Source organism: Artemia sp. Qi Xiang Cuo, chromosome 2, assembly GCF_049724085.1.
Source record: "Artemia sp. Qi Xiang Cuo chromosome 2, ASM4972408v1, whole genome shotgun sequence".
Taxonomy (NCBI): domain Eukaryota; kingdom Metazoa; phylum Arthropoda; class Branchiopoda; order Anostraca; family Artemiidae; genus Artemia; species Artemia sp. Qi Xiang Cuo.
The window spans coordinates 29,777,341-29,803,270 of NC_142795.1; the positions used below are offsets into that span (position 1 = coordinate 29,777,341).

The window sequence follows — 25,930 nt, forward strand, 5'->3', positions numbered from 1 at the left end:
ACAGAGGTCCATATAGAAAAGTTTCAACAATACTATATTTTTCTCGTTGACGGACACCAAGTAAAACTTAGTTACATGGCAAGTACCATGAAGAAAAAAAGAAAATATCAAACTGGTTTCCAGGCAATAGCATTTATTTACATCTACTTTTGAAGCATAAAAATTGTCTCCCTTTCATCTTGATAAAAAAAAAGCTAGGAAACTTCATCTTGGACAGACTTTCATTTCTTGACTAAAATCTAGAAGGTTGGTAAAAAGGAAAATAGAAACATCCTGAAAATCCTCAAATAGGGATCAAATAATATAACAAAAATGCTCAGACAGCAAAGACATCAGCCTCACGGAACAATCAGTCAACCTGGAAATTTCCATCAGCTGTCCATGCGATTCAAGGTTTAAAATTGTTTCAGTATCGGATCCCTTGATTTCATAATAGCTACTCACGCTGATATATGTGTTCTAGCAAATGATGGCCCTGGAGCCACGAATCCTATTCTTAATTTGATGAAATAACGTAATGAAAAAGTCCACGTCAGAACATATGAACCACAAAGACTATTCAGTTTTCTCATTCTGTGATACCAAACGCAAGATAGTAATATTAACGTTGCTGAGTGATATAAATAAGCAGTAAAAAAGACTGGAAGTGTATCTCAACACATTATATTTCTTATTGTACAGGAGATGGAAAACTTATGTAAAATTAGATACTGTTTAAGGAAGAGGGGAGGGGATTGGCTCATTACTGATCATTATTAACTTTTATTTCTATTGAGGGTGTATATTCAGAGGGATTTAAGGACTAAGTAGACATTTTGGTAGTCACCAGTATTCCGGCAACTTAGTGGCTATGTCAGAAATATCAGAATCATCAAAATCGTGGCAGTTTGAAGTATACCAGAATTAGATAAAAACTGTCAAAGGGAATAGTAAATAAAATGAAACAAAATTTGGGAAATGGTCAGTTTAATTTCTGTTAAAACTGCAACAACAAAATGTTAAGAATTCAAGTTTTCTTAGTTCTACAATAGTCAAAAAGTTTAAAAAGGAAACCAAAATTAAGAGAGAGAAAATTTTGTTTTTAAATCAGTTCTTGCTTGCCAACCAACTAGGTAGAGTAAAAAAAAACAAAAAAGACACACTATTTCTGCATTTGAATTTTTGGATTCAAGTTTCGGCAGATCCTTTAAGGTCTGCAAATACGATTAAAAATGACATTCACAAAAAAATCACAGATTATTCTAAACCGTAACAAAAATCACATAGTAAAATATGTTAAAACCAAAATAAAATAAAAATATAAAAGATAAATAAAAATTTAAAATAAGACCAATAACTTTCATATTTCTAAACAGGATTTCTGTTTGTACTAAAAAACTCGTTATTAACGCTAGACGAAATCAGTTCGACTTGGGAACTAGTTTGGATGAGTCATCTCTATTTCTCCAACCTCATCAATGACTACAGAATTTTCAAGAGTTCAACAAATAATGACAAGAATGGTTATTTTTCGCAAGAAAAAGACTACTTTTAGATTGTCATCTATTTTGTACACTTTCAATTAGACTTGTTATGCAATCTCGAAATAAATATTCAACGAATTATAATACATTTTCCGTTAAAGAAAGACTCCTTTCAAAGTGTCATCTTTTTGCACTTTTAATCAGAATTATTATACAATTTTAAACAAAAGAATACTCAACAAATAATAATAATAACGAAGCTCATTTTCCATTACAGAAAGATGCTTTAAAAGTGTCGTCTAACTAAAGTGTCGTCTAACTAAATATCTTTTACGATTGAATAGATCTGAGATGCGAATGGTTACTGGAGCCATTACAGATGTTGGGTAATTTTCAGAATGATTTCATCTGAATAGGAGAAGCTCATTCCTCAGTTTTGCCAAAAAATCCGAAATGGCCCTGGAAACAAGTAGCTACCTAATAAAAGAATGTCAAGCTTGGATTTGATAACTACTGAAATAATTTCACAAAACTAGATGTTAAGCAGGGTACATAGTTGGAGAAAGCGATATCCGACAGCTTACAAAATATATGGTAATGATGGATACTATAAACGTTATTCCCATTCAACTAATTGTTTTTTTTTTTTTTTTACAATATACAGGCAATGACCAATTCTAAACAGAGACTCGACTCTGAAGAAGGAAAAGCCCGACAGCTTAAAAAATTTGCAGTAAGGATGAGAAATATAAACGAAACCGCCCCACCACTAACTAGGTTTTGTAGTTTGGTGTTGTTTTTGGGAGGGGGGGGGGCTGGAGGCAACGGGAATGTGTAACCAGAGACTCAATTTGTTTGATGGGCCCACCCATAATTATAATAATAGTTTATAGAAATTAAATTTTCGGAAAAAAATGACAAGACTAGTTTTTTTAGTAAAATACATTAACAGAATATTTATATGAAAAAAAAAATTCAACTCCATTAAATGCTTTTATTTGATGATGTACTCATTTTTCTCAAATGAATTGACACTGGAAATTTCTTTAATTTTTATTAGATGATGACCAGTGAAATTAAGAGAACACAACGAATTTTTTTCGATCATACCTGAAGATAAGCCGAGTAGAAATTGGCAAGTCGCACAGCCATTTTCGCTTCATTTTCAAACTGGCTTTCAGCACCAAAGCCAACATCTCCATGAAGAATAAGATCATCAGGCTTTTGAAGCTTTATTTTTTTGCAAGTTTTTTTATTCACACCTTTAATGTAGTTCAACATAGTGGCTATATTCTTTGTTCCAGAATTCAAATTAGCTCCTGCAGGTGTGGAATTTTTCTGATCGTTAAAATAATGATATTTTTCCATGTATTGAGCTCGCAGCCAAGGCTCTGCCTTTTGCCAGTTATGGGGCAGTTTCTGAATCCCTAAAATATCGAAACAAAGTTTGAATGGATTTCTTTATATTCTGGAAGAATAAAATAAAAGTTTGAATGGATTTCTTTATATTCTGGAAGAATAAAATAATAAAAATTCTTGCGAATTTGAAAAAAACATGCTTTACAGATGTTTCATTGACTTAGTTTTGTTTTAATATTAAGGAGAATTTGTCCGGAAAGCAATCGTTTACCATACAATTATCCGAATTCGCTAAATAATTAAAATCCTTTTTTTTAATTATTGATTATTCTTTACCGTACATCATACAATACATCTGGAGGGTTAAAGCAATAAACATGTTATAAAGCAATAAACATCACACAATTACAATTGCAATGAGAATCAGTTATAATCAATTAATCACATTTCGCTCGTTTCCACCTTAAACTCCTTACCTGATATTTTTTTTTTTTTTCCATCAATTCATTTATCCTGTGTCGTGGTGATCTTGTTCTTTCCTTGCGTTAATCTTTTGTAATTCAAATGTTACTTCTTTCTTTTTCCTCTTGTGCGGTTAAAGCTGATGGTTGTTACCTGTTTTTTTCTCTCTTAATTTTTTTGTATTTGTATTTCTTAACCTCTACTTCGGGTATGAATAAATTCAGTGCTTCCAATAACTGCATGAGATACATGTTAAAACGCAATAACTATTTAGTACAAACGAAATTTCCAAGTTTTACAGTAAGTTAAAAGACAACACAAAGTAGGAACAAATAAATGAAATACTTACATCCGATTTTCTCACACTGGAACGCATTTTTATACTGTTCGTCCGTCGCTCGTTCAATAATTTCTCCTAAATAGGGCCTCCTCACAATATTTGGCAATCGATACCCTGGTTTACACCGACACTGATAACCTCCACGTCTCAATCCGTAGCCATGAATAGGTTCACATTCGGTTGTTTCTTTGCAACGGTCGGTACCATTGAAGTGATTTGGCCCGTCGTTTCCAGGACCACGAGGACACTGATTTATGTCTATGCGCTCTAGGTCCATTTCCATAACTGAAACAGCTGTGTATCTATAAACATAAATTTTATTATGGATATTAACAACAGCAATTTTATTTTAGAAATGTAGGAGGAAATTGAATTTGATAACTTATTTATTCCTAGTAGGTGATAAAACAACGCAAATAAGTTTCACAGTAGAATTGTCTATTTCCAACTATCTGCTCTTCTAACAGAGATATCATCCGAGGATGGCCAAGGGTATACAAACAAAATGTTTTCGGTTACTGAGATAACCCAGTGTTTTCTACTATTAAAACCCTCCTTTAGTTCTATTCCAAATTTTATAGTCTTTTAATGGTGAATGCGAAGAGAAGCTTCCTGTTACAAGATAGCTATTTATTATTGCGATTGACTTTAATACTGACTAAATCACAGCAAAATAAGTTTGTGTCAGCGTCCTAATTAGGTTTATGTGTGTCCTAAGGCCCATGTCCTAGCATTAACGTTCGCAGTAGGAGTAAAAAAGGATTGAAAATATTATTTTTAACAATGTCAGCTCTTAGACTTTCAGACATTTTGCACTGATGATACCAAAATCAAATAAAAACCAGACGAGAATTACCAAAGATTTAAATGCGAATGATAGTAAAGACACTCATTACTTAAGAGAAGAGTTAGAAAAAAATTATATGGGATATTCGTGGTGAAATGGGTGAGTAAAAACCAAGGATTAATTTTAAGCTGTCGGACTAAGTCAGAAGACATGGTCGCATTTTTAACATCCTAAGCAGGTTCCAACATATGATAATGTGGAAGTTTACAAATCGCATCCGAGTAAACTTACTAAGAATTTTGAGAAGCTAAGAATGATTGTTTCCGTTCTACGTTTGTTCAGCAGTTCCAGAATCAATCACCAATAAGTGTGAAAAACTCAATCTTGAACCATATTAGCCTGCGCCTTTGGAACAGTCTTTATTTAAGCATATCAGACTTAGATATTTATCCTTTAGTACGAATAGTCAAACAGTTCGTGGTAACGAACTGTAAGAAAGGAGCGATGTTGCTCAATAGTAACCGAAACTGTAAGAAACAGTCTTGATAATAATAGATAAATAAAAAGAATCGAATTTTGATTCTTATTCAAAATACATGAAATTAATTAAGTTTAATGTCACCCATCAAAAGTTACGAGCCTGAGAACATTTGCTTAATTTTTGAAAAAGAGGGTAAACACCCCTAAAAAATCAAGTGACCTAAATGAAATCACATCATAAGATTCAGCATATCAGAGAACTCTACTGTAGAGGTTTCAAGCTCCTATATACAAAAATGTGGAATTTTATATATTTTTTACCAGACGCAAGATCACGGATGCGTGTTTATTTGTTTTTGTTTTTTTTCAGGGGTGATCGTATCAAACCTGTGATCCTAAAAGATCGGGAAGGGGCTCATTTGATCGGAAATCAAAAGTTCTAGTGCCCTTTTTAAGAGACCAAAAATTTTGGAGGGCAGATAGCCCCCCCCCCTCCCACCCCCGATTTTACCCAAAACTGTCCGATCAAAATTTTGAGATACCCATTTTCTTCAGCATGGTCGAAAGATCTAATAAATATGTTTTGAGGATGACTTGCCTCCTCCCCCCCCCCACAGCCCCTGGGGGAAAGGCTGCAAGTGTTGAACTCTGCCCATTGCTTACATATACTATTGGCTATTGGGAAGTAAAAAGATATTTTCGAGGGGGGGGGGGATTTCCTGGCGGGGGTGCTTACGCGGGAGGATCCTTCCATGGAGGATTTTTTTGGTGGAAGGGAATTTTCCATGGTAGGGGAGCTGGATTTCCCGGCATTAATTAAAAAACTATCAGAAATTTAATAATAAAATAATAAGTTTTTTCAACTGAAAGTAAGTAGCAACATTAAAACTAAAAAAAAACAGAAATTATTACGTATGTGAGGGGGGGGGGGTGCACGGCCCAGTACCTTTCTCTTTGCGCTAAAGTGTTTTTTTTTTTAATTTTAATAAAAGCTTATTATTCTAATTGAGCGGTCATTGTGTATAAGGAGTAATTCTTAAATAATTTGAACAAAAAGTCAAACTTTAGCGTAAAGACCGAGATATTGAGGAGGGGCAACACCCCTCATATACGCAATAATTTTTGTTCATTTCAAGTTTTAATGTTGCTCCTTACTTTCAGTTGAAAAAAACTTGTTTTATGTAATAACTCCAAAGGACCAGGTGATTTTCCTAGGTAATGATTGTTCCCGTCAAAGCTATTTGTCTAACATTTTTGAAATTGAAAGAGTGAGACCAGTATTTACAGGCATTTTAACAATATATGTGATAGCTATTGACCTATATCACTGTTACCGCTTATTAGTAGGGAGACGTCTTTATATTAGGATAGGTAAATTCTTATACTATCATAATTTAACGAGATATATCCAATTTAGTTTAATGAACAAAAAGAGGAGGGAACAAGCATTGAGCTATCTGACTGCTTTTAATAGTAATAGGTTGGAGAATGACTATACAGCGAGGATTTTTTCTATTTTATATGGAGACTTTGTGGAAATACTTCTTAGTTTCAGAAGATTTTTGGAATTCCTTGGGTGCTTTTCTGCAGCTTGTAAATGACTTATATCAATCAATTCCAGGCAGCTGTTTCAGTGCTGCTGATGTGGTAAAGATTTTACTGATATTAACTACACTTTTATTAGCAGATGATACCACAATTTTGGTTACAAGTAATGCTTCAATTTTACTTGAAACACCGTTGATTCATTCCTTGCAGCACATCAACCCTTGGTTAATGGCTAATAAGCTAATAAACTTGTAGTTTTTACCAAATTTATGGATTACAGGGATACCGTCGAAGAAAGCTTAGACATTAAGAGTTATGTATGTATCATATTTGGGTTATATAGTAGATGAGATTGGCCCTCTTTCCTGTCCTTTGAGGAACATATCGTAAAGTTCAGTACAAAATCATCTAGATATTTAGAAGACACAGTGCAACTTAACATGTCAGGTCCAAGACCCATAATCCCTCGAATAAATTCCACAATAAAACACTATAGATAGAAAGTCAGAGAAACCAGAAGACGAAGCGAATCTGCTGCCGGCTCACAAGAAAAGAACAAAAACAGACGGTTGTATCCGCTTTCAATTCAAATCAAGTAAAGTAATCATAGGACTTTTTTTCAAACAAAGTAAGGGATTGACGAATAATGTCTTCATTATTTAGACAATTATAAAATCGGAAAGACAACTATAAAAACTTATCCTAGATCGCTTCACTCTGATCAGAGGTTGCAAGGACTAGAACCAGAACTAGCAAGGTGATGAAGGAAACAATTGATTCCTCTGCAGGAAAAAAAAATCAAACGAGCAAACCTACTTTTTTGGAAGGCAAACTTTTTTTTTATATATGATATCCCAACAAAACAATTGAAAAAACTGAATTCATTGAAAAAAAGGCAAAATATTAAGACGCTTATCTACACTTTTCGTGGGAAAGAAACATGGCAGAGACAACGTGGATGGCAAACACTCCTTCAAGATACGAGTTGTTCTATTCTGCAGTCTCTGAAGAGGAGGTAGATGACTTAAATTTATTCAAATGGAACACTAAGGGATAAATAAAGGAAAAAAAAATACAAAGAACACATGGCATGTTGAGGTAGGAGGAATCTCAGCCGATTTAGCAAACCAACATTACGGTTTATCTTTAGCACCATATCATCTAATGTTTTAAACCACGCATTACTGTCAAGCTGGTGTCAAAGTACCTGATACTATAAACTCTATTGAATAACACGTTTTAGTCACTGCGTCACCATGTTTTAAAAAGTTCATATTTGTCACTTATACACCCGCACGTCTTTGGTTCCCGTAGTGTTGGGCAGGGTCATATCCAGGGGGAAAGGGGTACCCGGTTTGACCCCCCCCCCAAAATGTTTTTCTGACTCTTAAAAACGCAACAAAAATGGATATAAAAAAAAATTTATGCGTTTTTGAGGGTTTTTTGTGTAACCCCCCCCCCCCCGGAATTTTGTTTTTTGGGTAAAACCACCTCCGAAAAAAAAATCCTGGGTACAGCCTTGGTGTTGGAATTGGTACCTTCTCTACAAAAATTAAACCAATAAGTGTGTCAACATAGTGCAATTCATCTTCTACGATATAAACACCATTGAAATTAGTTAAAAATGAATATGAATGTCTATAGATATCAACCTTTTCTTGGTCATCTGATTTTTGCATATCCTTTTCAAGCATTAGCGTGTTTATGTTAAGAATTTAGTATTTATTTCCATCAAAATCGAGGAGTATATAGAACACATAAATGAAATTGCAAAAGAAGAACGAAACACTTCTAAAAACGAAAAAAGCATTGATTTAAAATAGGCTTAATAACACAACTGAAAAAACACGTAAGAAAAAAAAAAATAGCAAACATTATTTAAATTCTGGAAAAAAGGGAAGTGGTTGTGCCTAAAGAGAAAATTCTCAAACGTAGGTTTGAAAATTGTGCAAAAGGCAGGGTTTTTTTAATTCGTTTACTGCATGGTCTTGCCTCCACTCTCATAACAGACATGGTAGTTCAAATGTTTGCGCACGCGGACTGAAGTCGCCAGGAACTAACTTTTCTATAAATTTATAGATTTTAATTAAAGAATACTTTTGATATACACAATGAGTTTAGATAACGGTTGGTTATTTAAAACATTAATAAACACTATTCTATTGTCGTTACATATAATTACGTCATTGGGTTTGTTTGAGTCTCAAAAGGTAAACAAAAAAGTTGTGTTGTGTTTTGTTAAGATCTTTAACCATCATCATCATTTCTTTTATCGTTTTATTCTTCTCACTGTTTCAACCCTATTAATACAGTAATCCTTGCTATTTATTATCGTTACTATTTAAACTTCTGACACATAAATTTTTGTGTGAGCCTCTCATTCCAAATGAAAATATTTTCCCTCGGTGATACGAATATAGTGTGTATCATTACTTTCCTTAAGTTGACACTTTCTAGATCTTTAAACGCATTCCTTTACTGGAAAACAGATTGACAAGATAAAATTAAAACATGGCCAGGACCATTTAATGTTTTAAAAATGTCTTGGTCGTCTAGGTTTTAGCTATGCTTCTTATAAATTCTTTCTTCAATTAGACGAAAAGTGGGCTTTTAGACCATAATTATTTCGTCCTGTTCGTTTTGTCTTGGCGTGTGTTCAAATATTACAGGTAGCTCCTAAATGCCTGTCTTACAAAAAATGAAGTAAACAAAGAAGTAAACAGAAGAAGTAAAAAAATGTTTATTTCTTCTTCTTCTTTACATCTCTCTAGGTCTCTTTTGGTTACTGAAGAACTTAAGCCAAGATACCATTCTTTTCCTGCAATTTCTTGTTAATATCATGGATAAATACAGTAAACACAACTTAAAGCGGGCTTGGATTGTTCCGTTTCCCTGCAATTCCCTCCACGAGCTCAGGTGGTGTGTGACTCAAGTTCCGTGTTTTTATTGTGACAGATGTTAGTTTAAAAACTTGCAAAATTAAGTTTGTCGTTAATTTGCTGTAAACAAATCAGTCTTTATATCCTAGATAAGAAAAAAGTACAAGTTAAATACTTACCGTCATTAATATTACTTAATTAATCATTCATGAAGTAAAATTTGAAATAACATAGCTATAGGAGACACACGCAAGGAGGCGGAGCTTCTCAGATAAAATGTACACACAAATTCTCTCCCACCGCTACATAAGTACGTCAGCTATACAAAAATAAATACCATAGTTGTACAGAGAGCTGACCTTTAAGGAGGGGAGTGGGGTAGTCGATATTTCCTACGTGAGTTAAAACCCAGAAAAATTAATGTTTAGACCACAACTAGTCAATTTCTATAGGAGGACTGAAGAGCAAGGATAATCCTCCCCTTCTCCCTTTGCAGGAATAACTAGGAACAAAAAGCAGTTAACCTGAAGTCAATTTACTGGGAGCTTAGTCAAACAGCGAGTACTCCGCTAAATAATATTGTTTTGTTTATTAAACCTTTTTTTTAAACTTTTTCGTATGCTGACCAACAGACTGCATAGCGCAGGTACCGATCTCCTGATTTTCTACCTCCAGCCGGGAGCGTAATGTGTGGTTGGGAGCAGGAGCAAATCATTCGACGTTAATTAACAGATGGTAATCAACTAAATAAAACAGCAAATTCCAACGTTTCATTTAGATTATTACTAATAAATCAATTCATGAAATGTTTAAGTTACTTTATTTTTGATCAGCCTAAATTACTGAAGAGTAAAGCAGTCACAGGTTCGAGCTTCTTAAACCACAACTAATTACAAAACAACTAGTTACTACAACTAAACATTATTTTCTTAACTAAATTAAGATTACTGATCGTGAATAGAATTAATTTCCAACAGTAAGTTACTGATTTTTTAAATAAGAATTTTTAAGGATCCTAAATAAAGCGACCTCTTATTTCACCCTTCAAACAGCATGGTACTCCTGCAAAATCAACTAAAGTAATATACCCCTTCTTTCTCCTGCCCAATACCCCCTAAAATGTCTGTCACCGCTACAAAATTACTGGGTGTTACCATCTGAAGCGACTTAAGATGGGACTATCATATTAATGATATTTTAAAACGTGCAAATGCCGCATTTTCTCATCTTAAACTCCTTAAAAATTTAAATGTCCTAAATCGCATTGTCTGAGGATTTTCCTCTCATCTGTATTCCCAACTCTCCAGTGCGCCTCTCCTGTTATGCATCCTGGCATTTCTATTGAATTGTCGGACAGAATAAAGGCAGTGTAAAAAAGGTGCCTATGAATTATCTTTAATGAGGGTAAAGTGCCTTATATTTCCCTTCTTAGGAGAGCCAATCTAGTCACCCTTAAGGAAAGGAGAACAAAAATTTCCTTGCGTTTCGCTAACAATCCCCTTTATAACCCTCGGACAACTACCCTTTTCCCTAGTCAATACTCAGCCCTTCGACCCCGCCTCCCGCGTTCTGCTTCAACAAAAACCTCCCTCCTTGCCCCAATAAAAGTTTCCACTGAGAGATATAAAAAAAATTTCCCCTTACTCCCCTTTTACCTTATAATTGTAATGTCCATTTTGCAAATCTTAAGCTTTCTATTTTTGGGTCGCATAACTAAATTGTTTTTGCTTTAATATTTTATTCCCTTGTTAATTTTACGAGTTTTCTTCGTTTTGACATTTTGCTGATTCGGCATTGACCTTTCAATTTCTGAGTTTTATTTGCTTTTGACATTTTTACTTATTTGACATTGACCCTTTTATAATTTTTCATTGTTGTTTGTTTTTGGTTCTTCGGCCCATTGAAGGCTAAAGGCTTCAGGACAACCCTGAAGTGCGAATTCGGCCCATTTTGGCTTACGATGGCCGTTTTTCAATAACAAAACTTATCTTACAATACAGAGTAAAAACAAACAATGATATAAATATGAACATAATTCTCACGTTGGGTATTCAATATGTCTGAATCCTGTGTGTCGAGGGAAAATATCAGCAATGGGTGAAACAGCTCCAATAACCCATTTATTCGATCTTCCACAATCAAAATATGGCCTTGTCCACAGGACTGGACCAGGAACTTCATCAGCACCAGGAGGTCCATGGAATGTAAAAGTTTCATTTGTATTATTTGCGTAACGGATTCTTACTTGATACGTAGTTTTTGTGTCCTGTCGTTTATCAACCCGATCCGGTAGCCAAAGTTTGTACCTAAAATCAAAATTTTAATTCAATAGCTGCATACTGTAGACCAGAACAAGAAAGCCAAAGAATACAAAAAAAGAATCAACCAGATGCATAAAGAGTAATCTCTTGGGAGGAGACTTATGCTGTACTTTAAGTACCAAGAACAAAGGACAAGTTCTCTTTATGCTAAAAGAAAGAATAATGCAGAAAATCAGTTGAGTAGAAAACTAACACAACAGTAGACAAAAAATACCGAAATTACCCTTTGAAGGGTTTGGTCTCAGTTGATGGCGTGTAAATTTAATAAATATGTACTACCCATTCCATCCCATAATGGAAATATCTTTCAGAAGCAATTATCACCTTAGTCCCTTACAGAAACTTTAAGACTTGTGCTAACCGAGACTGGTCACTCCATCAGCGACAACATAGCCAATATAGTCCCAGTAGATATTCTTTAGCATCTTTGGGGCTTTATTTTTCAGAGTTTTAAAAAAGAAAAAAAAGTTAATCACATCTACGATCAAAAATAATTTTAGAGTATTGCCTTAGTTTGGTCCCTTACTTTGTTTTTGATATTTTATTTACTAAATCACTAAATTCATTTAATTTTCCTGTTTGGCTTTTTTTTATTTTTGAACTTTGACAATTTAAATTTTCGGGCGGTTGTGGGGGAGAAATTCACCAACACTTGCGCGTAACTTCTTTGGCATTTTGATTATAAAACAGACAATTTTTCCGATTTTACTTTTTTTTTTATTGGTTTTCATGGTTAATTCAATAGCCTTTAAAGCTCATGTTCCAATTATTTAAACCTTTTTAGGATTTATTTTCTTTTGCTGCTAGGTATTTTCCGTTGCACGTGTTAGTGCCTACTGTGATGACAAAAAAAGAGCTTATCTATTGACAACAAGTTAACAACAGCCTTCTGATGAGCTCCAGAACTTTTATTTCACTAAAAAATCTAGTTCTTTTAAAATACGCTATTGTTTTGATTTCATCTATTTCTACAGAACAAAAAAGTATAAAGAACTGTTATGTATACTGAAGATATCAACAAGTAAGTCTATCTTATCTCTTGACAAAAAAAAATGAATCTCGATGAGACACGACCTAGAAGCACAACAAACTATTTGCAAGCCTTAAAAGATTGAAAAATACTGAACAAATTAGGTATAATATCTGTTGCGCTATCTCCCATACGCGTTATCTGTATATTCAAGTTACATCACAACGATATTTGTTTATCAAAACAGGCATAAATTTCGACTATAACAATCTAAAGACATATTTGACGTTTTTTTTTGTCAAACTGAGATTTATAGCAGTGGCGCCATTTCAGAAAACCTCAGGGGGGCAAAGATCAATTTTGGGCCCCCGTCCAGACTCAAAATGTAATTATTCTGTTTAGTACACTACTCTTCAAATTAGTCTTCGAATAAAAAATTGTTACAAGATGGAACATTTACCACACAAATTAAAAACTGAAAGTTACGTGCAGTTACTTAAGCAATGAATATCTCCTTGGCTTCATTTTTACGAGGTCGTCCACAAGCTTTTCAAAATCGAGCTCTTTTACTGCAGCCTTTTCAGAGAACATAAGGAGCAAATGCGAAAGTCGCTCGTTGTCCATTGTTGTCCAAAGGTAATCCTTCACAAATGTCAACACAGAGAAAAATCGTTCATTTTGAGCATGTTGTGAGTTGGAGTGTGAGGACTACCCTCACGACCTCAAAATCCTCAGAATAAGCTTCTTTCAATCCTCTTAGGCTTTCGAAAAGATCTAAAGCGTTACCCATTTTCTGTGGAAGCTGCGACACATATGCACGAGCTATCAAAGCTTGACTCTTCAGCTCTATAACATTGATGCAAGCCTTATCGAAGTATGTCGCGATCTCGAGAAGTAAATCTGTGTTCATGAAGTCTTCTGATTTGGGGTTAAAGCATCGTGTGGCTTCTAGTACAGGCAGCTGGACAGCAAAAGGCTCTTCAAACTCATTTACCACTCTGTCCAAAACCTCGTAGAACTCTCTTTCCATTTTCTCTTCTCTTCTCGTGCCCTCAGATTCAGTGCTGTGCTTTCCAAGTGTTGATGTCGTCAAATAGTCCCTGAGTCTTCCGGATATCTTCTGAGCTCGTTTTGATTTTGCTTGGATGGTTGAAGCAAGCGCGCTTATTTCCAACAGACCAGCCCCGACATTAATGGCCATCTCCTTAGACTTGTCGTATAGGACTCGAAAATACTCGACAACACGCATTGTCTTCAATTGGTTTTTTGTTGTGGTGATTAAAGTGCAGGCGTTTGAAATGATCAGATCTGGCCTGCAGTTGTTCAGAAAGAGGTTTGATCACTGCAAGAACTTCGTTATTTACAGCAAAACTTAATTTGAAGGGACATCACTGTAGCTGATTCTTAAGATCTGTAGCATGTGCTGCTTTTTCCCTATCAGAAAATTCTTGAGCAACTAATAAAAGTGTAAGTATGCAGTCATATCTTACCAGAATTTTAGCCACTGATCTATACCAGTAAGACCAACGTGTCACAACTCTCTTTTCAACCGTTAGCGTACACGTTGGCAGTTTTCTGGGCCTCCACAAACATATGGTTTCGAATGTTGCTGATGGAGACAAAACCATAAACTGTTTGCAAAACTGAAAATACTGACGAAATTCTTTGTATTTTCTGCATACAATCGCCAATAGCAAGGTTAAGTCTATGGGAATGACAGTGAGTGTACACTACTTGCGGTGCTTTTTCCCGGAGACGGGTCTGTAATCCTGAAAAATGTCCGCTCGTTACACTCGCCCCGACGAAACCATGCCAAAGGAGATATTCTTCAAATGGGTGACTTCACTGTAAATCTTTGAGTGTCTTCAATTTGCTGTTTTCTAATGACCTGGTTTTTGGTTTTTCATGAATAAATTGAAAGCAACAAAAAAAATTGGAAAAGGAATAATAAACAAAGAGCTTCAGAGTTAAAATTGGGCCCCTCAAAAATCAGAGGGGAGGCATCCCCCCCCCCAAAGTGCGCCACTGGGTTATAGTCTTGCAAACAGTTTTGTTTTTTGTTACCATACGGAGAGTTGAAGAGCAATTTTTTTTCCATCTGGAGATAGTATTATTTATTTATTATTGAGTGTACAAACCCACACACGAGTTATTCTCACATTGGGTCATTAATTTGATAGTTTTGTGAAAACATTTTTTATTGATTAAAAAGAGCTTGAACTTGCCCCTTAAATTCGGCATGCTTTATTCCCCAGTTCAGTCTTTCCATATCCTATTTTATGGTAAAACACTTAGTTGTCCAAAATACACTTTAAGAAATAATCAGAGACTGGAGCTTCCATTATCAAAATTAACTTGCTAGTCTTAGAGGTCCACATAAACCATCCTTGTGCTAACAACTGGCTCTAAATGGCCAGAAAATACCCAACTGATTTTTCAATCGCCTGTAAAATTTATGTTGGGCAATACGATTTCCTTTGAATTACCACAGCTAATTAGTTATTTTTTTATTTTTATTTTTTATATAAAAACGGAGAAGAGCAAATAATATGCACCACTAATTTAATCTATGCGATTAAGAAGTTAAAGTTAACAATACAAAAAAAGTTGAACCTACTTTTTCTAAAGCAGGGAGGTACGTGAACAAAACTAGATTCTTTCACCTCTTTAACCTCGTCTGTAGAACAGTTACTGTGGTCAGTACACAAAATCAAAGGTCTAGAGTATATATTTTTTTTTTTTAGATGAGAGCAGCTCGTGATTTTCAGAATACTCTCAACCTAAATTTACTGCTCATTGACATACGTCTGTTGTGTTAAGCATGTCACTGTTTGTGCATTTTGGAAACAAAATTACTCACCAGTCGTTGATTCTGTAGAAATCACTAGTGTAGTTCTGACTCTTGCTGTATGATGGTATTGCACCTAAATCCCGGACATCAAGTGTATTCAATGTAGAATATCTCTCAAGATGAATTGGATCATTGTAATCATCAGCCCTGAAAATAATTAAAACAATCAAAAACTCATGTAACTGCGGCAAGTTGCAACAAATTTGACCACATAATAACAGATAACATAGAACTTAAATAACCAAATAGTATAGGAGGGAGTATCAAAAGCTATAATGGCAAAGGTAAAAGCTAAATAGCTGCCACCAATAGGCTAAATAATTATAAAACAGAAGATAGATACTGATCCATAGTAACACACGTTTGCAATAAGTAAGTAAATATGACGTAACTAGACCCCCAAGTCCAAACCGGCGGTGCTCATCTCCGTTTCGTGGCCTTTCAGCTAGGAAGTGCAATGGAGGGGGGCTAGCTCATCCTGTACTTTCACACACCCTTCCTGCAAACGCAAGTTTGCAGGGAGGGGAGGGGTGAAATCACAAAATTTTAAGCGACCAAATGGGATGAGTGTACCCAAATGGAGATACCACTAATATTTAGAAGTGTGTTTTTCTATATATACAAAATGTATTTGATTCAAACTCAAAAATGAAATGTTATTGAAGATGGAAAATTTGTACAATTACAGAAAGCGAGGTAGCCCTTTATGGGAGGAAGTTTTCACCCTACGTCCGAACCCTTACACAAAATATTGAATTATGCTTTACTTATAATAATGAATCAAATGGAGCATATTAGTAAATACTTACGTTTTATTTTGTTCTATCTTTATACAAAAATTATACAAAACTTGAATTTTTCTAGAGCATACTATTTAAAATATTTAATAACAGACTATTAGATGCTTTCTTTTAAGTGGGAGTTAAATTTAAGCATGAAGAGCAGAGAGTTTAAGGCGTGGCAGCCCACTCTTATATAACCATGGTTTCTGTTTGTTTTTTATTTTAACATTGCTATTTAGCTTTATCATAAAAGTGCGTTTATATGTTTAATTATTAATGAATGCTCCTACTCCTAGCAACTGTGGTTGAGTCCATAAATACTAAAATAGACTAAATTCAATATATCCACTCTGCCCCCTCAAAAGTAAAAACCCTCTGTAACCATTCATTTTCACAAAACTACCCAGTTCACATCAAATAACAACTAAAGTTACAAAACTAAGGCTAAATTTTATAAAATCTCGGCAAAAAACATGCATAGAAATTTATTCTTTCTAGAGATTTTAGGGATATTTAATATGTAAAAAAAAACTCTCAAAATTCAGTTTTATTTGTTTTAGTTCTTTTTTTTATCAACATGTTTAAGTTCTTTGAGCATTCTTAATTTTTACAAATTTTTCAGCTGAATAAGACTCTTTTGTATTGCCTCAAAAAGGATGCTAAACTAACCAGAATGTCTTTGTATGATCATAACCTTTTCAATACTCACTATTGGTAGGTAGCATAGTCACCTTATGAATTCACTGACATGGGAGGAACCAAGTCAGATCAATGAAAATCTATATCTACATAAGCTAAAACTGCAATGAGCAATCAACAGGGATAAAACATATAATAATAATAATAATGTGTTGAAACTAAGATAGCGGATCCATAATTCACTTGGCATTAGACTGCATCACTTATACATTTAATTGCTACGAAAGGAATTTCAATAAGCATATCATTTTCACTTACCTGAAGGCTCTTGGGGCAAAAAGAGGCAGTGTTTTATTGAAGAACGATCTATATGAAGAAGTATATGACATATTTGGAGAGAAATATACAGCAGATGCATTCAGTTTTGGATTAGAAGCCACATCAGCTACTGACGACAAAAAGTAGTACATCATACCAGGATCATATGTAACATTTAAGCTAGGTCTTATGAATCTAGACTGAAGTGCATAGCTCCAAAAAAATGCTCGGTTTAAAGCCATGTTATGCAAGTGCAATAAAGCTGTCCTGTTTGGAAATACAGGATTAATATTGATGTCTTTAATGTCTGGTTTGTGTGATACAGTGTCATAAGGCAGATGTAAGTCTTCAATGTGTTTTATATGGCAGTTCTCTTCATTGATCTGTTCAAATTGAGCTTGAACTTCATCAACAGCATCACGAGTATGCCAATCAAATTGACTGTTGACCACAGCCACATATATTGATGCAATACTCAAATATACCAGAAATACATAGCGGAATCGTGTTTGTGCCCCCATTCTCAGGGTTTAATGTTGCTGATATTTTAATACTGCATCTGCTCCAAAGTCTGAAAGAAAAACAAAACAAGCTTTTGTAAATCAAAAATGGAAAAGGATATTTTTACAAATAAAGATAAACCCCACACACAAAAAATAATAACAACAAATAAATTGAACAAACAAGAGCAACTTATAAAAATACACAAAAGTTTCATCTGTCATCTCTTACCCCTGATGTTATCTTATCTTCATAAGGGGTGATACTTCCTAAAGTATCATCCCCTTCTCCATCCCACCATCACAGAATTACCCCATTTATTTGTTTTATTGGAGCGTTCAATTGAATTGCTTTGGGACAAATTCATGAGGCATGACTACCACTAGATGACACTCTAATCCTTTTGTCCAGTACTTGCAATGTTTTTTTTTATGCTTAGTTTTTTAATAACATTCAAATAGCATAGATGACAGGAAAGTGTAAAAGGGAATAATGTCCATTCAAGGACCTGAATTTTCCAGTACTCCTTGGGTCCCTGGTGCACCTGAAGCCCGTACTTGGCTTAAATAGGAACAATATCTATTTTAGAATCAGGCTTATGTTGAACTTACAAACCTGTCTGGTCCCTGGTGTCCCTTTATTTGTTACACATAGACACAATGTACCTATTTGATATTTAGATCAGGGCTGCCACTAAGAGTTGCAAATTATTAGGTTAAAGTTCACTTGCAGAAAGTCCCAAGTTAAAAAAAATCCTAAGATATTAAGTAACAGCAATAATACATATATCTAAAATTTTAAATGCTTAATTTATTTTTTATCAGTTTCTACAGTTCTTCCTCTTTTGTTAAAGGTGATAATGGTTCCCTTGGCATGCAATTTTGAGCATTTTTTGCACTTACTGTTGGGCAAGTAGCCTGTTTTTAATAGTTTCAACTAAAAAATCTTAGCAGGGGGAATGTGTTACTGCAGTCCACTTTAGGCAAATTTATTTTAATACAAGCAAAGAAGTTACGTTACACATAGAACAAACAGTTGTATTACACAGCCGAATGGGTAGATTATGCATAGAAGAAAACGAGAAAGGGATTTTAATGTTACCTAAGACATCCCTGATGTCAGAGTCGGTACACTAGGATTGCCTAAGTAAAAAGCTACCAGCCTTCAATATGGTCTTCTTTTCCTTAGCCACTTTATATAAAAAGATGATTGTAAAGAACTTTGAAGGGGAATCATTCCATCAAAACTGAAAGTTCTATTGTCCTTTTTAAAGGTCAGAAATGATTAAATGGAAACCGGCCAGCTCTCCCAAGCCTTTTTGCTACCCCCCCCCCCCATAACGCCCCAAAATACAAAACCAAAATTTTGAGATAGGTGTTTTGTTCAAAATTTGTTGTGAGGTCCATTAATATTTTTCTTCACGGATGACATGATCCCTACATAGCCTGGGGCAATGACCACAAATAATGTATATTGCTAATTGTTTCAACATGTTTTTTTTTTATCCAACATAGGGACGTTTTTGGTGCTGCGTGTACAATTGGTCAAAATTTAAAGCTATTCTTCTCTGGGTCAAAAGAAACTGACCAAAAACGTTTATCCTAGATTAGTTTGAAAATTAGAGCTGTAAGTCATTGGACTTAGGAGGACCTATTATACGAAAATAATCCTAGAGCACACCCCCACCCATAAATACCAGCCCAAAAATTTTTTCCTGATCAGCTCAAAACTTATGTTGATTTTGAATTAAAATCAAGTATTTTGCAGGCATCAAGACATGGCTATTTGTAGAAAAAGCCAAGACAGATAGTCTGAATGATTGAGAGGTAAATGCGGGATAAGCCCTTTTTTGGATTGTATAAAAATGATGTCATTTCATTTGTTGATAGATAAGTCTATCTATTATCCATCCATATGTCATTCCTAGGGCAGAACTAAGATAGATAGTTATACAATTAAGGGATGAAAGATTGGATTGAAAATTGGTTGATACCTGACTGACTATGTCCACTGGACTTGTATACAAAATCTTGGACTGAATTTGCTGGGACTCATAGGTGGCAAACAAGTGAAACCTAAGCCTAATAGGCTTGGCTACTTCTAGTCTAAAGGTGGAATACTTTGTCATAGGATTGACATATGACTAACAAGTCCCCTAGACTTGCAAGGGAACAGTAAAACCTATAGTTTTCCAAGTGTTTGGTTAAATGGTAAATGGCGGGAGTAAGTATGGCCCTCTTATAAGGACCAATACTTGTACGTTAGATTTTGGAAAGGCACACCTGCCAAGAGTCTCTGGCAGGTTGACCAAGAATTTAAAATTGACATAGGACCGTTAGATTGCCTGGAATGAGAGGCAAACAAGGCATGCTTGCCTATGGTCTTAAGGAGGTTGACCAAGAATTTAGAATTGACACAGGACCATTAATTTGCTTGTAATGACAGGCAAATAAGCATTTAAAGCCTAATAGTGAGGGCCTCAACCACCTAAAGTGTCAGGAATGCAAGTGATCCAATATATAAACTCAGACATTTCCACTAACAAAAACTTAATTCAGTATTACCTGGATCAACAAGTTGCCAGGAATTGAAAGGGAAATAAGCGTCCAAAATCTGAAAGAGCCTGTCTGCCTTGAGTGTTAGGCGAGTGAATCCATTTATAAGCTAAATAGGTTTTAAGTAGAAAAGTTCTGAGGGATCATTTGCTAGCTGAAGGCTCCCAGACTTTCACAACTGTATAATTTGGAAACAACAGGAATACCTATTTAAATCAAAAGACACTGTGTACTAAGTTGAAGCTTTCAGAAAGTATAGGTGGTTCAAGTGGATTGCAGATTTTGACTTGCAGAAGAGGGGAAAGAGGTAGACTGAAAGATGATAGCATATCTGCAATATTTCTACAATGGTGGGGGGATGAAGCTGAAACTTCCAGATACTGTTGGAAGGAGAAAGAAGTGGGAGAGGAAAGGGGTTAGACAGTACTTGTCTCCGGTCTATTAGAGGATTTTTGCACTATAAGCTCCAATATGACTTACAATCCAAGGACAGTTAAGGAGCAAGGTAAATCAAAAGATACTATGTGTTGCCAGGTTGTTGAAGTGGCTCATCTGCAATATCTTAGGATATCCAGTGGAAACTTTCAGGGAGTTTTTGATGGGGGGGCGGGGGACAAGTGGATCTTTAATTTGACTTGAGGGAGCAGGCACAGTTAAATGCAAAGATATAACAGGCATCCAGGTTGTTGAAATATCTCCAATATCTCTGGAACAGCTTGGATGATAAAGTTGAAATTTCAAGGTGCCATTTGGGAAATTTGGGACCAGGGTGGGGAACCTAAAATCTTATGCTGGGGGAGAGGAAGGGGTAAAACAATTTTTGCCTTGTCCACAAAACGTCAGTTTTGTGGATCTGACCATGCACAAAACGTGCACAGCTAAATAGGTCGGCAAAGCAAAAGACACTATGTGTTGCCAGGTTATCAAAATGGCCTGCCTGCAATATCTTGGAAATAACTTGGAGTATCAAGCTGAAAACTTCATGGAGTGTTAAGGGAGAAAGGCAAGTGCACATTCAACTATGACTAGAGGTAGAAAGTATAGAGGTGAAAAGTTGGTAGTATTCATTTGTGAAACCTTAAAATGACCCTAACATGGTTTTTCTCCAACTAGTGTGAAACTTCCAGGTTTAGCATATTGTACCAAGGACACTTTAACATAAAAAATAAATTTGGGGAAAAAATTTAGTTATGTTGAATTTTAGCAAAAAAATTCGATTTTTTTCTGCTGATCTGATTCAAAATGAAATTAATTGAGAAGTAGATAGCTCAATTAAAATTTCAGGAACAAGAGAACATCAATTAAAACATAAACCTCAAAAAGAAATTTGATCAAGTTCACATTGAGTTATTTATGAGTGACATCCATTTTTTTGAGACAACAATACAGAACTCCATTTAATAAATAACCTAGAAATGCATTTATTCAAATAAACTAAGAATTACACCAAAACATAACACAAAAAGTTGTTTTAATAAAATGGCGGATAACATATGTGTAAATTCAAGGGTGTCTAATGGATAGGGGTCAGGGTGGCTTCAGCCCTGTAGAAGACCAAAAAGTATATAGATTTTCATTTCATCTGAATAAAAATACCACTCTCCATCCACCTCAATTTCCACTAGTAAAACTATCATTCAAAATTTATTACACAAAACTAGTTGTAAAAGAATATTGAAATTTAGTACATTTAAATTGCAATCCAATATTTTGATTCTTAAGCTGAAAAAATAAAATTTTAAGATTATTCCTAATGCTTACCAACAATAAAAACATGCCAATTAAAGCAAATAAAAATTAATTTTAAAAGAACTTTCTGAAAAAAAGTTTTTCAAATAAAAGTAAAGAGCCATATTAAAACATAAGATTATCAGAAACAGAGTCCTATTGTAGTCCAAACTTTAAACAAACAGAAATTACTATCAATGAGCTAACAGAGCCGAAAACAAAAAGACATAACAATGAATAGTCACATCAAACACAAAGACAACAGATACTGCAAGAGATGATTAAGTGGATCCTAAGACAAACAGAAATTAAAATGAATTATCAAGTTGAACTTCAAATAAAAAAAATATCACCACAAATAGGAGTGGGGCTACCACCCCTTAAGCCTTCTAAAGACCACAGCACCATTTGTACTTCACTGAAAACAAAATATATGTTTTAAAAATGTTCTTTTTTATATTATAACCTCAAAAAAACAAACATTGCAAAGACTTCCAGGAATTAATATCAATATATACTTCACAATCAGTCTACTTCCAGTAATTCTTTCTCAAAATCTTGATAATTAAGGCAATTTTATTTATTCTTCCTCTTGTAAATGTTTTGAAGAACAAAAGCAACATTGTTAAAAACACATATTGCTTTTAGTGAAATGACACTGGAGCCACTTAGGGTGTTTTAGAGGGAGAGTGAGTCTTGCTACTCTCATGAAGTCATAAAAAATAAAAACACTGCTCAAATACAAATTGTCTTTTGTTTAAGCTAAAATTATGCTTTGAATGTTAGCAGGTTTAGGGAGTGGTAGCCCTAATCCTATTTGTGGTAGTTTCTGTTGGTTATATGTTCAACTTACTTATTTATTTTATTTTTGTTTTATGATTCACTTATTCATCTATTATTTTTATATTATATGTAATTACTCATTCTATTTAATTTATTTATTTATTGACATTAATCTGTGTCCATTTCAATTTGCATTATTATAGGTCTTCATTTGTGCTTGTCCTAGTCTTAACTTTACTTTGAAAACTTTTTTTTTATAGCAATACTTAGCCAATACTTATTTCCCTTTTCAATTGCAAGGTTATCTACACACAACCTGAAACTTTTACATTGATCATTTGGTTTATTTAGCTCAACTTCAAATATTTTATTTGTAAATTAGGTTGCTAATGAAGCTATTGCTCAACATGACTGATTAATATACCCAGCTACTGTTGACTCTATCCTGTCCATTTTTCTACCATTATGTCTGTTTTTCTGAGTCATTTCTTGATGTCAAAAGATAGTTCAACTAGGAATTTTAAAACGTCACTTGTGAGTATATTTTCTTGAAGGTTTTCTGTAAAAAATACTTTTTGATAACTAAAAACTGCTCTATCTCCAACATAAATTTCCTCAAGATTGATTACATTGCATGAAACTGAGAATTTTTTTATACAGTAGACACTGAAAGATTTTCAAAATTAGTATGTGTTCAGGAATTTTACTAACAGCATTTGCAGGATTTGCAGCATTGCAGGGCCCTGGGGGGTTGTGTCGACCTTGGAGTTTTTATACCTGATGGTTGAACTATTTTTAACAAAATGGTCACCTCAAATTTTTATAGGATGGGTTTATCCACCCAATAAACCCAAAGCCGTGGAGGGCGAGAGGAGCTAGTTGCCCTCCAATCTTTTTTCACTCTGAGAAAATGAACTACAACTTTTAATTTCCATTCAAATGAACCCTCTCTGAAGTTTATACAAGCATCCCTTTCATAAGAACCACATACGACCCCAGCACATAACTTACACTGCCTCCCCCTGGGCCCTGGGGGGATGTGTTGACACTGGAGTTTTTGTTATCTGACCTTTGAACTATTTTGAAAAAATGGCTCTCTTAAAGTTCTTATCAGATGGGTTTGAGAAACCAGGGCGTGGAGAGGGGGGCTAGTTGCCCTCCGATCTCTTTTGACTCTTTAAAAGTGACCGAGAGCTTTCAATTTCCAATCATATGAGCCCTCTCCAAAGTTTATACAAGCATACCTTCCATAAGAACCTTATAGGCCCCCAGAACAATACTTACAACGCCTGCCCTGGGCCCTGGGGGGGGTGTTGACACAGGAGTTTTTCTTATCTGACCTTTGAACTATTTCTAACAAAATGGTCATATGTAAAGGAGTTTTTGTTATATGATCTTTGAACTATTTTTAACAAAATTGCTACCTCAAATATTTTTTTAGATGTATTTGGGGAAAAAGGGCGTGAGGGGGGGGGGGTAATTGCCCTCTGATCACTTTTGACTCTTAAAAAGGGAACTAGGACTCTTGCTTTTCAATTGAATGAGCCTCCTTTGAAGTTTATACAACAACCCCTTCTATATGAAGTGCCTCTGGGAAAAAAATAAATGGAATGTAGGGGGAGGTTAGCTGCCCTCCAATCACTTTTGACTCTTAAAAAATGAATTACAACTTTCAATTTCCAATCAAATGAGCCCTCTATTAAGTTATGAGCATCAGCGTGGAGGAGGAGAGGAGGGGCTAGTTGCCCTCCAATCTCTTTTGACTCTTAAAAAGTGAACAAGAACGTTCAATTTCCAATAAAATGAGCCCTCTCCTAAGTTTATACAAGCATCCCTTCCATAAGAACTATATATGCCCCAAGAACATTACTCATAATGCCTGCCTCTGGGCCCTGGCGGATTCTGTCAACACAGGAATTTTTCTTATCTGACCTTCGAACTATTTTTAATGAAATGGTCATTATAAAAATTTTATTGTATGGGCTTGGGGAAAAAAGGGTTGTGGGGGGGGGGGGGTTGGCTAGTTGCCCTTGGATATCTTGTGACTCTTAAAAATTGAACTAGAACTTTCATTTTCCAATCAAATGAGCCCTCTCTGAAGTTTATACGAGCATCCTTTTTATAAGAACCATATATGCCCCCAGGACAACACTTAAAACGCCTATCCCCCAGGCCCTGGGGGGAGTTTTTGTTATCTAATTGTTGAACAATTTCCAAAAAACTGGCTATCTCAAAATTTGCAGCGGATGTGTTTGGGGAAAAAGGGCATGGGGGGAGCTAGTTGCCCCTAGCTCTCTTGACTCTCAAAAAGTGAACTAGAACTTTCAATTTCCAATTGAATTAGCCCTCTATGAAGTTTATACAAGCATCCCTTTCCTAAGAACCATACATGCACTTAGGGCATAACTTAGAACGCCTTCCCCTGGGCCCTGGGGGTTGTATTGACACCGGATTTTTTCTTATCCGACCTTTGAACTATTTTTAACAAAATGTTTATCGCAAAATTTTTATCAGTTGGGTTTTCAAAAAGAAGGGGGGGCTAGTTGCCCTCGGATCTCTTTTTAATATTGAAAAGGGAACTCGAAATTTCAATGTTAACTCAATTGAGCCCACACTGAAGCTTATACGAGCGTCCCTATAATAATAACCATATATGCCCCAGGGCATAAGTTACAACGCCTGCCCTGGGCCCTGGGGGGTTGTGACAACACCTGAATTTTTGTTATCTGACTTTTGAGCAATTTTTAATTTAATGGCTATCTCAAAATTTGTATTGGATGCATTTGGGGAAAAGGGGCATGGGGGGGGGCTAGTTGCCCTCTTATCTCTTTTAACTCTAAAAAACTGAACTATAACTTTCAATTCCTAATCAAATGAGCCATCTCTGAAGTTTTAACAAGCATCCCTTCAATAAGAACCATATATTCCCCCGGGGCATAACTTACAACACCTGCCTTCAGGCCCTGGGGAGCTGTGTTGACCCTGGAGTTTTTGTTATATGGTCTTTGAAATATTTTTAAAAAAAAGCTATCCCAAAGTTTTTATCAGATGGGTTTGAGGAAAAACGGGCATGGTCTTTGAAATATTTTTAAAAAAAAGCTATCCCAAAGTTTTTATCAGATGGGTTTGAGGAAAAACGGGCATGGAGGTGGGGGGGGGGGGCT

General features: G+C 35.1%; 1 protein-coding gene across 1 annotated transcript in view; it reads right to left on the reverse strand.

Annotated features, from left to right (window-relative positions):
- Positions 1-25,930, reverse strand: part of LOC148955110 (uncharacterized) — a 70,017-nt gene that overhangs the window by 37,738 nt on the left and 6,349 nt on the right. The window contains exons 2-6 of the mRNA XM_089100397.1: positions 17,200-17,770; positions 15,470-15,607; positions 11,361-11,624; positions 3,634-3,926; positions 2,574-2,890 (exon numbers count right to left, since the gene is read on the reverse strand). Coding sequence (XP_088956523.1) covers positions 2,574-2,890; positions 3,634-3,926; positions 11,361-11,624; positions 15,470-15,607; positions 17,200-17,720 — 1,533 coding nt within the window. The 5' untranslated portion in view covers positions 17,721-17,770. The remainder of the gene's footprint in view (positions 1-2,573; positions 2,891-3,633; positions 3,927-11,360; positions 11,625-15,469; positions 15,608-17,199; positions 17,771-25,930) is intronic.